Source organism: Rosa rugosa, chromosome 2, assembly GCF_958449725.1.
Source record: "Rosa rugosa chromosome 2, drRosRugo1.1, whole genome shotgun sequence".
In the NCBI taxonomy this organism is placed as follows: Eukaryota; Viridiplantae; Streptophyta; class Magnoliopsida; order Rosales; family Rosaceae; genus Rosa; species Rosa rugosa.
The window spans coordinates 34,539,996-34,553,510 of NC_084821.1; the positions used below are offsets into that span (position 1 = coordinate 34,539,996).

Here is a 13,515-nt window from a genome sequence, read left to right on the forward strand (position 1 = left end):
GAATACGTAGCGATTCAATTAACAAGCGTCAAATCCAGAGAATATTTTCTCAAAATTATAATGACGTGATCTGGAGGAGAATGAAATTTGAAGAGTGTGGAAATATGCAGAGGGGTTTTTCAAGTGAAAAAGGATTTGGAATTTTCTTTTTTAAAAAAAAAAACAAAAAAACAAAAATTTAAGCCCACCCCACTCTTACAGGCAGTTACAACCATATATATATATGATTTTTCTCAGGTGCGGACGTCCGTACCGAAATTTCGGTACGGATTTCTGGTTTTCACCCACTTTTCGATCACATATTTTGATATTAACCGTTCAGTTTTTAGGTCCGAATGTATAGATCATCTTTGCAAAATTTCAGCCAATTTGGTGATCGTTAAGGCATCCAAAACTGCAATTTACAAGAACGAACCAAATCTGTAGAACCGGAACCGTTCTTGTACATTGTTGTAATTTGCAGTTTTGAATGCCTTAACGATCACCAAATTGACTGAAATTTTGCAGAGGTGATCTATACATTATGACTTAAAAACTGAACGGTTAAGATGTGAAAATGTCATTGGAAAGTGGGGGAAAACGGGAAATCCGTATCGTCCGCACGGTACGGATGTCCGCACCGTAGCCGGACTGTATATATATATATTAGTGAGAATCGAACACATTGCCTTTTTTCTGATTTTTTTTTCTTTCTATTTTTCCTTCCTTGTTTATGTTTTTAAGCCTCCACTATTTTTTTCTTCGATTTATACCAAATATTTTTTCTTAATTCTTCTAATTGAGATCGTGATTAATAAGGCATCATTTAAATTTTCGCACTAGGCCTCTTAATTTTCATGACCGGCCCTGACCTTTACAATGTTGAAATTATAATTTACCAACAAGTTACAACTTACCGATAGAAGGATTTAGAAATTGGAGAGAGAGAAAAGAAATTTTAATTGTAGGTGAATTGGACAGTATTATTTGACAAGAAAGGCCTCTGTTCCTTGAAGGTCGTGCATGGATTTAATAAATATCAAGTTCGTATCCTCTTCGCTATAGATAGAGCATCAATTTTCATTAATTTTACTATGAGATAAAAAAATGTTGTACCGGATGCGTGTGCTGATTTGGATAGTGAGAAGATTTGATTCCACATGCTTTCAACTCTTAACTTTGTCGGTCGCATGGTAGTCCAGGTTTTGCTTTTACCAATTAGCCAAGGACAGATTTTCATTCACAAAACTTAGAAAACTTAATAAATTACGGGATGTTTAACTAGTGGAGTGATATGCGCATAATATTATTTTTTGGAAAGATCCTCTAAATGCCAAAGAGTTACTTATTAAGATTTCAAAAAGACTTAGTGGCTGGAAGAGTGCCACTCTTTCTAGAGCTGGAAGGATTTACTCTTCTAAATTCAAGTGCCTCAGCTATTGCTAACCATATCTTATCTTGTTTTAAATGTCATTCTTCAGTTTCAAAGTCAATAGACAAGAAAATGAAGAACTTTTGGGGTAACTCTTTTGACTCCTCTCTCTGAGCAAATTTTCTTACCAAAGTCCAAAGGACGTCTTGGTATCCGGCCAGTCTCTTATTTCAATAAGGCAACCCTGGCTAAACTTGGCTGGAAAGTTCTTACTGACAAAAATAACGGTTGAAATAGTGAGGAAAAAATATCTTCGAAAGTTTTTTTTTTTTATGCAAGCTAATCACTCTTTAGCTTGAGAAAGGAATTTTGGACTCTAGAGATATCATTCTGAAAGGAATGAGATGGATAATTGGAAACCGTCAAAATATCAAGTTTTGGACGTTTAGTTGGATTTATGATTTTCCTTTAATTCAACTGGTTGACTCTTCTGCTAGAGCTTCTATTGATTTGGATGATTTTGTTTCGGATTTCATAGATAATGGTTGTTGGAACATTGATAAGCTTTCTCAATTTTTAGATGCTTCGGTTGTTAGAGACGTCTTATTTGTTAATATTCCTTACTTTGAAAGGGAAGATGAATTTGTTTGGGGGCCTGCTTCTGATGGAAAATTTTCCATCAAGTCGGTCACCTGGTTTCAATGTAATTAGAACAGTCATCCTATGACTAAGCTGCTAAACAAAATTTGGAAGCTCAATATCCATCCAAAAGCAAAAAAGTTTGCTTTGCTTGTGGTTAGTGATAGGTTAAAAACAAGAACTAGACTTTCTCGTTTCTATTATGGAATTTCTCCTATTTGTGGTCTTTGTAATAATGGAGTGGAGGACTTGGATCATATTTGTAGATCTTGTCCAAAAATTTGTAATGCTTGGAATCCATCCAATTTGGCTCAGAACTCTTCTTCCTTTCCTTGCTTTGAAGATTGGCTTTTGTCTATTTTTGTTAGCCAACTAGCCACCCTCAAGTATAAGGGTCAAGTTATAGTGTAGGGATTATGAGTAGGGGATATCGTACCCAAGGGATTGGAAAACCCACTCTAGCTAAGGAAAACCTAAAGGGTGCTAGATGAATATGCAAATGTACAAATCACAAAGGGCACACAAGTGAACCAAAGTTCATGGTGAATATATGCAAGATGGTGTAGTGGTTTGATTTCAGTGTTGGAGATGGTTTAAACTCAAATGAACACACAATAAAAACTTGAAATGTAAACTAGGCTATGCTAAACTAGATGTGATAGAATTGATGGAAGTTAGAGCTTTGGGTTGTTCACCATAGTCTCCCTTGCATGCATTGAAGTTCAAACTATAAGTAATGCAATCCCAAGTATCCAATTACCCTCTTAGCATCCGGATAAGACTATTAAGGCATAAACTCCTTTGATTTTATCAATTCCCACCGGATAAGTGCGAAACTAACTATCCAAGAACAAGTTATATTACCGGATAAGTATCAATTCCTTACTCCTAGATGCATAAAGGTTTGAGTTTAGATAATCAAGCAAGCAAACCAATCCTAGGTCTAGGTGATTTTAACTCACTACCCTCACATACACACCTAGTGTGCTATCATGCTATTAATGTTCAAAGCTAGCTACTCTCTATCTAAACATTGTTCATGTAATGACAAATGCAAAGTATTCAAATTAGCTAGATTCAAATACAAGCATTCACTTCTTGAATTAGCATGTGAAGATGATCATGGAAATTGCATCAAATAAGATTCAAACATCAATTATTACAAGTTTGGCTAGGGCTTTCAACCCTAGCCCCAACAATAGATTACTCACACATATCTACATAAACTAGCATCAACATAATGGAAAAAATTAAGCTATCAAAGAATGGAGTTTAGAAATGACCAGGGATGATCACTAGTGAAGGATGATGAAGTGGTTGATCATGGAAACTTTGTCATGGAGATGATGTGGTGGCTCCTCTTATGCTCTAGCTTCTTCCTTGAACTCTTTCTTCAAGACTTGAGATGATGATCGATGATGCTTGGTATATGTAAGATGTTATGAGTAGTGATGTAGTTGAGAAATGAAGTGGTGGAGATGGAGGTTTTGTGGAGGAGATGGTGATGGATTGTGTAGAGAATAGAGAGAGAAATTGATGTAGTGGCTAAGTGTGGGTGATACCTCTTCCTTGAGAGAATTGGTGCTTAAATAGATTGAGAGAGAGGTGTGAAATGGTGTTGAGAAGCAAAAGAGAGCAGCTCACAACTTACAAGAAGCATGGAGGTGGAGTAGAAAAGTGGTAATAGTTCCCATAATTAAGGGAAAATGGCATGAGAGTGATGGTGTAGGTTGGAGTAGGAAATGATGAGTGAGGGATGGTGATTAAGCCTAAAACATGATAAATATTGGAGTGTTGATGATGATGGACTCTTGGGTAATAGAGAGTGTTTGGTTGAATTGGAACCAAAAGGGTTGGAATTTGGTTGAGATAGAATGATGGTGAATGAATGTAATGGAATAGATGCTATGGTACTCATCGTCCTTGCTCCTCCATGAATGTGCCCAGAAAATGCATGGCACCACCGTGAGTGGTGGTGCGCCGCTTCTTGTGCCGCTAAAAATGGTGGTGCACGGAAAATTTGCCGAAATATCACTTTTTCTCCTCTTGTCAAGATTTTCTACAAAACATGGAATTTGATTAGTCAACATTAAATTGGACTTTAGAACAAGGAATTTCCATGTTTTAGGGCACAAATATGTATATAAAATAGGGAAAATTTCACAAACAGTACACCAAGTAAATGCCACTAATAATTCTTATACATAAAGTTCCAAACCAAACATTTCGGTACACGAAATCTGAAACTCGACCCACTATCAGAACACGACGTCAATTTTTGACACCAAAATGTCCATTATGCCCTCAGTTCTTTTTTTTTTTTAATAATTTTTTTTTTCTGTTATTTTTTTGTCCTTCGTTTTTATCTCTTTCTTCTTCCTTCTTCTGGGCTCACTCCCTCGCTTCCAACGCCGCCTTCCTCACCTCCACGCTCACTCCCTCGCTTCCAACGCCGCCTTTGCCCTCCAATTGAACGCCCATTCCTCCACCCGAGAACGGGTTCTGCTCTAAATTTAATGACATTAAGCAAGAAGCAAAAACCTTCAGATTTTGGGAGGTTTTGCCTTTTTCCTTCTGGCACATGACTAGAAATAATAGATGATCCCTTATTTAATGACATGGTGACAGAACAGAAAAACCAAAAAAGAGAGATGGTCATAAACACCAGTCCCAATGTAAAAGCCATTGATAGCATTTACCCAATTACATAATGCAAGCATTGTGGAAAAGGAGTCACCTTCAAGAAGCTCCGAGACTTGTTCAGTCTAACCCAACTCACTTGGACCATTATTATTGCTTGTATATGAAGATTCTGCAACTCTGCATCAATGAACGAGTAGAAAGACCCGGTCTTTCGGCTCACACCCATGTGATAACAAATGGGTTTGCTTCAAATTTGAATCGGAACACCAAATTGATCAACTTTTACTGCAAGTTTGGCCGCGTGGTCAGTGCTTGCAAGATTTTCAATAAAATGCCTGAGAGAAATGTTGTGTCTTGGACCTCTATGGTTTCTAGGTATGTTCAAAGTGGAAGCTACGAGACTACTTTGGGTGGAGCAGAAACCCAGCTACTAAATTTAGTAGCTACTAAATTTAGAGCAGAACCTGTTCTCGGGTGGAGGAATGCCCAAGGGCGGCTTTGGAAGCGAGGGAGTGAGCCCGGAAGAAGGAAGAAGAAAGAGATAAAAACGAAGGACAAAAAAAATAACAGAAAAAAAAATTATTAAAAAAAAAAAAGAACTGAGGGCATAATGGACATTTTGGTGTCAAAAATTGACGTCGTGTTCTGATAGTGGGTCGAGTTTCAGATTTCGTGTACCGAAATGTTTGGTTTGGAACTTTATGTATAAGAATTATTAGTGGCCTTTCTTAGTGTACTGTTTGCGAAATTTTCCCTATAAAATATGATCCAACAGTTTTTCAGAATGATCCTTCTACTTTAGAGGATTGTTTCCTTGTTTGTTAGCAAATATGGAAGAATAGAAATGATGTTTTATTTCGATCTGCTGAGTTTTCTCCTTCCTCTGTAGTGCATGCTTCAGCCACGTTTAGTGCTACCTACAGGGTTCATAATCCTCAGCCTGTCTCTACTCCCAGGAGCATAAGTGAAGTCATTAAATGGCACCCTCCTCCTGCAAATTTGTTCAAGCTAAACATTGATGATCCGGTTTCTTCTTCGAGTCATGCCACAACTGGATTTGTGATCAGGAATCAGTTTGGTGACCTCATTGTTGCTGTTCTCGATCCATTGGTATCTCCTCTATTCCTATTGCGGAATGCACGACGCTCAAGGATGGCTTGTTAGCTGCCAGGCAATTCAACCTCGATCGTATTTTGGTGAAAGGTGACTCCTCTCTAGTCATCAATTGTATCAACCTTAAATGTGAAGCTCCTTGGTCTATGAAGTCTCTCTTAAGAGATATTACTTCTATTGCAAGTACCTTCTCAAGCATCTCTTTTTCTCATGTGCTTCGAGAAGCGAATTTTCTAGCGGATGCTATTACTTCTACTGGTCATGGGTCGGCTCCAAGAATTTGGCTTAACTCTCCCTGTGAAAGCTCTTTCAGCACACTATTGGGATTAATTTAGTTTTGGTTGCCCAAGAGGGTTTTATTTGTTTTTCTTTTCTCCTCAAAAAAAAAAAAAAAAAAAAAACTAGTGGAGGGATCTTGGCCCTTGGTCCTTGGAATAAAGAAAAAAAACTGAAATGCCAACACCTTCATACTTAATTCCAACCGAGTATGTGAAACAAATCAACTTCCCACAAAATCTTATAGCCATGACTGCCCTTGTAATACCCCGGAAATTTGTTATTAATTCCTAATGGTTTTCGGGAATTAATAAAGTGTTCGTTAGTAGGATTTCGTGGTTCGAGAGTGGAGCGGAAGTGTTTCGAACTTTTATTCGCTCGAAATGTTTCGATTCAAGAGTTGACTTTTTTTACGTTTCTATTTTGTTAAAACTTCCTTCATGAAAGTCGTAGAGCGCGTTGATACGAGTTCGTGCATATGCGGAACGCAAAAATCGGAGTTCGTATGAAGAAGTTATGACCTTTGGAAAAAGTTTCCATTTTGGTTAAATAGGAAAAAAATCAGAAAAATCAGAAGTTTCCAAATCGGGAAACTCTTTCTCTCTCCTCTCTCCCGACCCCAGTTTCGCCAGCCACCTTTGCCGGCTTCGTTCTCTGCCGTCCGGCCACCACAGGCCGAGATTCTTGTCCCTACGTTTTCGCCTCACTCCTATCTTCAACTTTGTGAAGTTTCATGACGTGGGTCGGCCCATGCACGACGCAGCAAGGCCGGGAAGTTTGGCGGCGACGCTGCAAACCGCCTTGGTCGGAGTTCATGTTTCCGGCCACCATAGCCGGTGATTCTTGGGGGCTTTTGGAGCACAGAGGATGTAGAAGGGTTCTCCCAAGGTAGCTTGCAACGACTCGACTCGTGGTGATCGAATTTTGAAGATTGGGAATCTAGGGTTCTTCGGGTTTCAAACCTTGCGAGGTAAATTCCGGCCAAACAGCTTTGATTCAAACTTTGTGCTAGTTATGAAAGTTGTGTTGGAAGTTTTGTCAAATTTTGACTTTGGGTCAGCGGCGGCGCCGCCACTGTGGTGGTGTTTTCTGGCAGGTTCCAGCAACCCCAAGAACAGTTTTTATTCCTCTTTTTAATCTACACATCAATACGATCATTTCGATATATAGTTTGTAATTTTTGGAAATCGTATGAGCAAGTTATGAATTTTCAAAAACTTAGGGTTTTCGGTTCGATCGATTTTCGATCCGTGAGGATTTGGCCGTCCGATCGACTTGTAGTTTTGATATAATGATTGTAGTGTCCCGATTACTTTGTGTGGTCACGGGTAAAGATCCGACTGCTGGATCTTTGTATAAGTGTGTTTTATGAATTGTGCGCTAAGTTAAATATCATATTTGGTTAGGTGATTGACGGTTTGAGTTGGCGGGCAATTGTGAATCATGTTTTGAGCTGTTAAGAAGACGCAGCGGGAATTTAGAGGTGAGTAAATCTCACATGGTTCAATTACGAACCGAGTTATTTAATTGTCGGAATTGATTGATAATTGTAAATCGTTTTCGAAAATAAAGATTTGTTTGAAATAATATGAACTCGATCGACTACGGTTCATAGGGCTACGGCTCACAGGTAAAAAAATGAATTTAAGTATAAAATGAATTTCTCGGATTTTGGTGCATGTGAACTATAGTTGGTATTGGTAGGCATCCATGAGTGGATGACTATGTGTGTGTGTATATATATATATATATATATATATATATATATATATTACGTGAAATATATATATCTTGATGGAATTGGGCGTGTTGTTCACTTTTGTTGTGCGTTGTGATATTGAGGCAAACAAATAGAATTTGAAAGGAAAGAGGGTTTTGTCGGTTTGAGCTTTGATTGAAATGTGTATGATTTTGATGATGGTTTTGAGTTGAGAACATATTGTTTTGGAATTGGTTTCGCCATTGTTTTGGAGGTTGATGGAGATAGGGAAACAATATCTGTGTGATGACCTGTGTGGTGATCTGTGTGATGATCTGCGTGATGATTTTGTGTAAATGATGTGGGTTGTTGTGAGATGATTTATTTGAAGTTGATGGGTGATCATCGACTCTGGTGTTGATGGGTGATCATCGACTCTAGTGTGAGTTGTTTGACTTCTTTATCTATTTTCCGTGTCATTCTAATTGTTTGATTTTAAATATAATCTCCTGAACTAAGTTATATGCAGGACTTGTTATGATTTGAATTGTGTGAATTTGGTGATCTCCTGCACTAAATTTCTATGCAGGGATTACTAATTTTTATCTAGTGTGATTGGATGTTTGGTTGTGTTTGTGGAGTTAAATGTTGTTAATTGCTTTAATTATCTCACGAGCTGAGAAATTATAAGCATGCATGACGTGAGTCATTTTAATTGAGTTTACTCACACGAGCTTGCAAAAGCTTACCGGGTTTGTCGTTTCAACCCGGTGCACTATTCCATGGTGTAGGGTTTATTGTGCAAGTTAGAATATCGATTAATCGTCGTCGAAGCTGAGGTGTATGTTCGGTAGCGTGGACGTCGAAGGGTACTCTTAGTTTTAAGTCTTCCGTTGTGTAGTGAGTTGTGGTGGGTGTGTTTACTTATTGAATTGTCATTCAGTTTAATTTGTAAACTATCTGTAACGTAATATGTGACTCTAAAGAACGAGTCGGTATTGACATTGTGAGCTCAGTTTGTTTAATTGCTTAATTTAAATGAAAAATTTTATGTGTTTTTCTTGTACTGGTTAAGTTATCGCGTTTCGGATTTGAATTTATTTATTCAAAATTCGGGGCGTGACAGCCCTACTCCAATAAAGAAATTTCATCAAGTAATAAAAACTTTGAAGATCAAGATTATAGAGCGAGATTGTATGCAGTGGTGGTATTGCCTGGTAAAAGTAAATCACTATATAGACTCATAGAATACATTTTTTTTTTCTGTATCTTTTGCTTCAAATGATACGAATAAGGATATCTAAAACTCATTGGGTACGGGGCAGCCACGGAATAAAAAAGGGAATTCTCTATCGCAAGATCCACTAACCAAAAGCCATGCTTAAAACTTTAGTATCTCCCCTTTTTTTTTTTTTTTTACTGCATCAATTTTTATTTTCTCTCTCTCCTCATTTGCTTTTATTTTCTATTTTTATATTTATCAAAATACATAAATACTTCTATTTTGTATTTTATATTTTGTATACAAAATACAAAATATGTTATATTTTATTTAATATTAGGATATATTTTCTACATAATACTAATGAGAAGTTTTAAATACACACCCCTAATTACTTAATACACACTCCATACTTAATACACCACTCATTTAATTTCTCATTCTAATATTTTACTAAATACACAACCCAAAGTACCTAAAATATCCTTAATCTCAAAAATAATGAAATATCCTATTATTTGACTATATTAAGGCTACTATTTAATATGATTAGTATCTTCTAGTATATTAATTGATGTTTTGTAAATGACCATATTGATTACTTGTGTTAGTTATTGAGAAATCCATAAAGATTTATTATTGTTCACTTTAAATAGATGCATATAAATAGGTTTTGTATTATTTGAGTTCTCATCCACCAAACACCATGTTAATCAAGTATAAAATTATGAGTTGAACATTTAACCAAAACTATATCAGTAGTTTATTCACAATGGCAGAACTACAAAGTTGTCATTAGAGGGGCTAAACAAATTAACAATTACAAAGTTTTTTCACCCGTGATGTTTTATATTAAAAAATAAATTGATTAATCATATCTCTTTGAAAAAAGAAGAAGAAGAAATTAACTAAAAAATGGGATCCGTTTTAAAAACATTTAATGTCATTGATTTTGAAATTCTAAATATTATGGTTTCTAACCTCATTTAATTACAATTTATCTAAGGAAAAATTAAATTAGATAGTTTCTAACTTTATTCTTGTATTACATTAGGAGGTCATGTATAGAAATTTGTTGTGTTTATCTAACAATTTATACATAAATAGTTTAATATAATGAAAATATGATAGATGTTTGTTTTGGTCATTTAACCTACCTACAAAATCTAATTTGAAATATAAAATAATAGGGATGTGTATTAAGTGATTAGGGGTGTGTATTTAAAATTTATCAATACTAATTTACCCAAAATTACGGATATCAAGCAATGGGCACGCTATGACATCGGTATCATTTAAATTTTATATTTAAAAAAAGGGGCTGTGACCACTTACTCAATTTCAGCTTAAAAATTGTCCACTTGCTCCACTAAGAGTATTCTAACCCCATTTACCCAATTCAACATCTACTGACAGTTTTGCCCCTATTAATCAAATTGAAACTCACAGATCTCTCTCTTCTCAGACTCTCTCTCCTCCCAGACTCTCTCTCTCTCTCTCCAGCCGGCAGTGGCGACCACACCTTCTTCGTCGACCTTGAGCCCGGCGCCGGCTAGCACATCCCAAGCCCCATCTTCGTCGACCTCAAGCCCACCGTCAATCGCCGAACATCGTTCTGGTACCAATCACCGATCTGGTGCCAATCACTGATCTGGTGTCGACCACCCTCAATCACCGATCACCGATCTGAAGCTCCCATCCCGCTGCAGTGCCGAAACCTCACCAAACTGAGACCGGTTAGAGATGGGCTGCAGGTGAGCGACTGGAGAAGAGGACCTGGAGAAGACGAAGGCGGAGATGGGACCGGTCAGAGATGGGCTGCAGGTGAGCGACTGGAGAAGAGGACCTGGAGATGGGCTGCGTCGGGGCTGGGACCGGTCGGAGATGGGCTGCAGGTGAGCGACTGGAGAAGACGAAGGCGGTCCAGTCGGAATCGTGCCAGAATCTGGCTGGAGGATCATGGGTGTCCACAAGGGAAGCCGCCATTACTGACTCCCAAAAATCACATTACTGGGGGGCAATAATATGTCTATTGCCCCCCAATAGACCAACATAGTACACTATATTTCCACTCTATAAACACAAATAAACGTATCAGCTATCAAAAACATAATTCCCACAAATAATAACATAGAGTCAATAGATTATTGGGGGAATAACATAGAGTCAATAGATTATTGGGGGGCAATAATATGTCTATTGCCCCCCAATAGACCAACATAGTACACTACAATTCCACTCTATAAACACAAATAAATGTATCAGCTATCAAAAACATAATTCCCACAAATAATAACATAGAGTCAATAGATTATTGGGGGGCAATAATATGATTACTGGGGGGCAATAATATGGTTACTGAGTACTATTGAGGGGCAATAAATTCAGATGCCGGAATCCCGACACCAGTCCGGTAGCCGGATTCCGGATTCTGGTCACCGGCCGCCGGATTCCGGTCACCGGAGTCGGCGGCCAGCCACTGGTCACCGAAGTCCGGCAAGGTGGACGATGATTTCTCCCTCTAAGTGAGAAAGAAGGAGAGGGCAAAAAAATCCCAAAATAAATAAAAAGAATAAAAAAAGAATTAATTGGGTAAAGGGGAAATAATCCCTTAGAGTGTTTTGGGTAAATGGGGTTAAAAAACTGTTAGTGGAGCAAATGGGCAAATTTTAAGCTAAAATTGGGTAAATGAGCATTTCCCCTAAAAAAATATATATTATGAAAATCAGTAATTTTAATATAAATAAATTATATCTAAATAATCCCAATTTTCACGGAATTAAAAAAAAACATTAATAACAATAAAGCATAACCATTAATATTCTACGGAAAATATAATAATAATAAAATCTACAAAGTTTGAACTTTAAACTAACAAAAGACAAGAATTAAAATTAGTCCGAAATCTCAAATGACTAGAAAATGGAAATACTAATACAAAAATATTATTTTAATATCAAACAAATTTCAACAGACTTGAACGAGCGACCACCATCTTCAAGCAATGTCTTCAATCCATCTGCATATTAGAACACTCAAATGCTAAACTCAAATGATGATTTGGGGAAAAAACCACATTTTACGGCCTTTGAGAAATGTGATGAGCAAACTGAGACATTGTTTGCACCATATCTTCTTATGTATCCACCGATATTCCACATTTTTTAAACATCTCTCCCATTTTCTGGACTGCCATGCCTACAAACCTTACTTGAAAAATTTCTTCCATCTTTTGTGTTTGTTCAGCCATTTTCCTTTGTGATTCATCCATCATATATACGTGCTTCCCTCTTTTGTGCCTCTTTGGTTTGTGCTTCCAATCGCTCTAACAAGAATTGCACTTCCTTTGAAACACCTTGCTCTTCTAGATGAATTCCAGGAACTTCATCCCAGGTAACCCCCGCTCTAAGAACCCTTAATCGGTTTCCCTTCTCCTTACCAAGAACCTCAGCATACATTTTTTCACGAATTTTTGGAGCAATAATGTCAACATTCATGTTTAGCCTCTTTTGTTCAGCCTCGTCAAAATCCGCCTACAAAATATAAATATTATATTATAGATTCAAGAATTAGATTAGTCTCGTATTTGTTAAATAGAAACTGATATTTCATATAGCGCTTACAATTGCTTTTGCACTTTCTGCATCAATTGGCTCTTGAGTTCCTACCTTTCGATGTGTTAATTTGAACAATTCCCATCTATCTGGCTCTTTAATTACCATGCAAAAGTTCCTGTGCAATTTAAAGGATGGTACATATTATATAAACATACATCAAAATTTGTAGTCAATAAAATGGAAAATAACTAAAAGTATAGACTAACATACATATTCATGAGCCACACTAGCATAGGTTTGTGTCCCTGTTGACTGATTCATTCTCTTTTGAGACCGATTGCTTTTGTTGATGGTTACCATCCTCTATGTGATCCATAAGTGAAAATCATTAAGTAGAAAAAAAAAAAAAAAAAGCAATTAAATAAGGTAATAAGGTAAACAATTTTTCATTACTTGATGCTTCTTTGCAACAAACACTTTCCATTGGTCCTCATCAACACAATCATCATCAGGTTTGCGAAACCTAAGGGGACTGTTCTTGAATGGTTTAAACCATTTCTTGCTCAATTGAAACTTCCAATGCTTTTAGCATTCATTCAACTTGCTCTTGACTGATTTGGTGCTTAAATGCAACTTACATGCAATAAGGGCACGGTCATCAAAGAAGTGAGAAATATTTGAACCCGAAATTATCGTATCACGGGGATTGAAAAGCTAACTCCAATATTTGGTTATGTTGATTATTAAGTCGCTAACAATTTAACAAATAAAACTTAAAAAATAGCATTAAGCTATTTACATACCGGTCGGCTCGGAACAACCAAGCCTAAAATGGGTCAAGAGAACCACAAGTGAATGTGGAAACTCAAAACCAAACAGTATTGACAATGAAAGTGGTTTGTGAAATTTGATTTTTGATTTCGAAAAATAAAATTGACAATTGAAAATTAAAATTGCAACTAAAAATAAAGATAGTAGAAACTAATCAAGAAATGCAAATTAGGTCACTAGGGTA

The 13,515-nt window shown here is 36.8% G+C and overlaps 1 protein-coding gene across 1 annotated transcript; it reads right to left on the minus strand.

Annotated features, from left to right (window-relative positions):
* Positions 1–11,972: 11,972 nt before the first annotated feature.
* Positions 11,973–12,884, minus strand: LOC133731576 (uncharacterized). Its single transcript, XM_062158949.1, has 3 exons — positions 12,771–12,884; positions 12,567–12,675; positions 11,973–12,476 (listed from the first exon to the last, which is right to left on the minus strand). The coding sequence occupies exons 1-3, from the start codon at positions 12,791–12,793 to the stop codon at positions 12,207–12,209; spliced, it is 402 nt and encodes a 133-aa protein (XP_062014933.1). The 5' UTR covers positions 12,794–12,884; the 3' UTR covers positions 11,973–12,206.
* Positions 12,885–13,515: the final 631 nt, after the last annotated feature.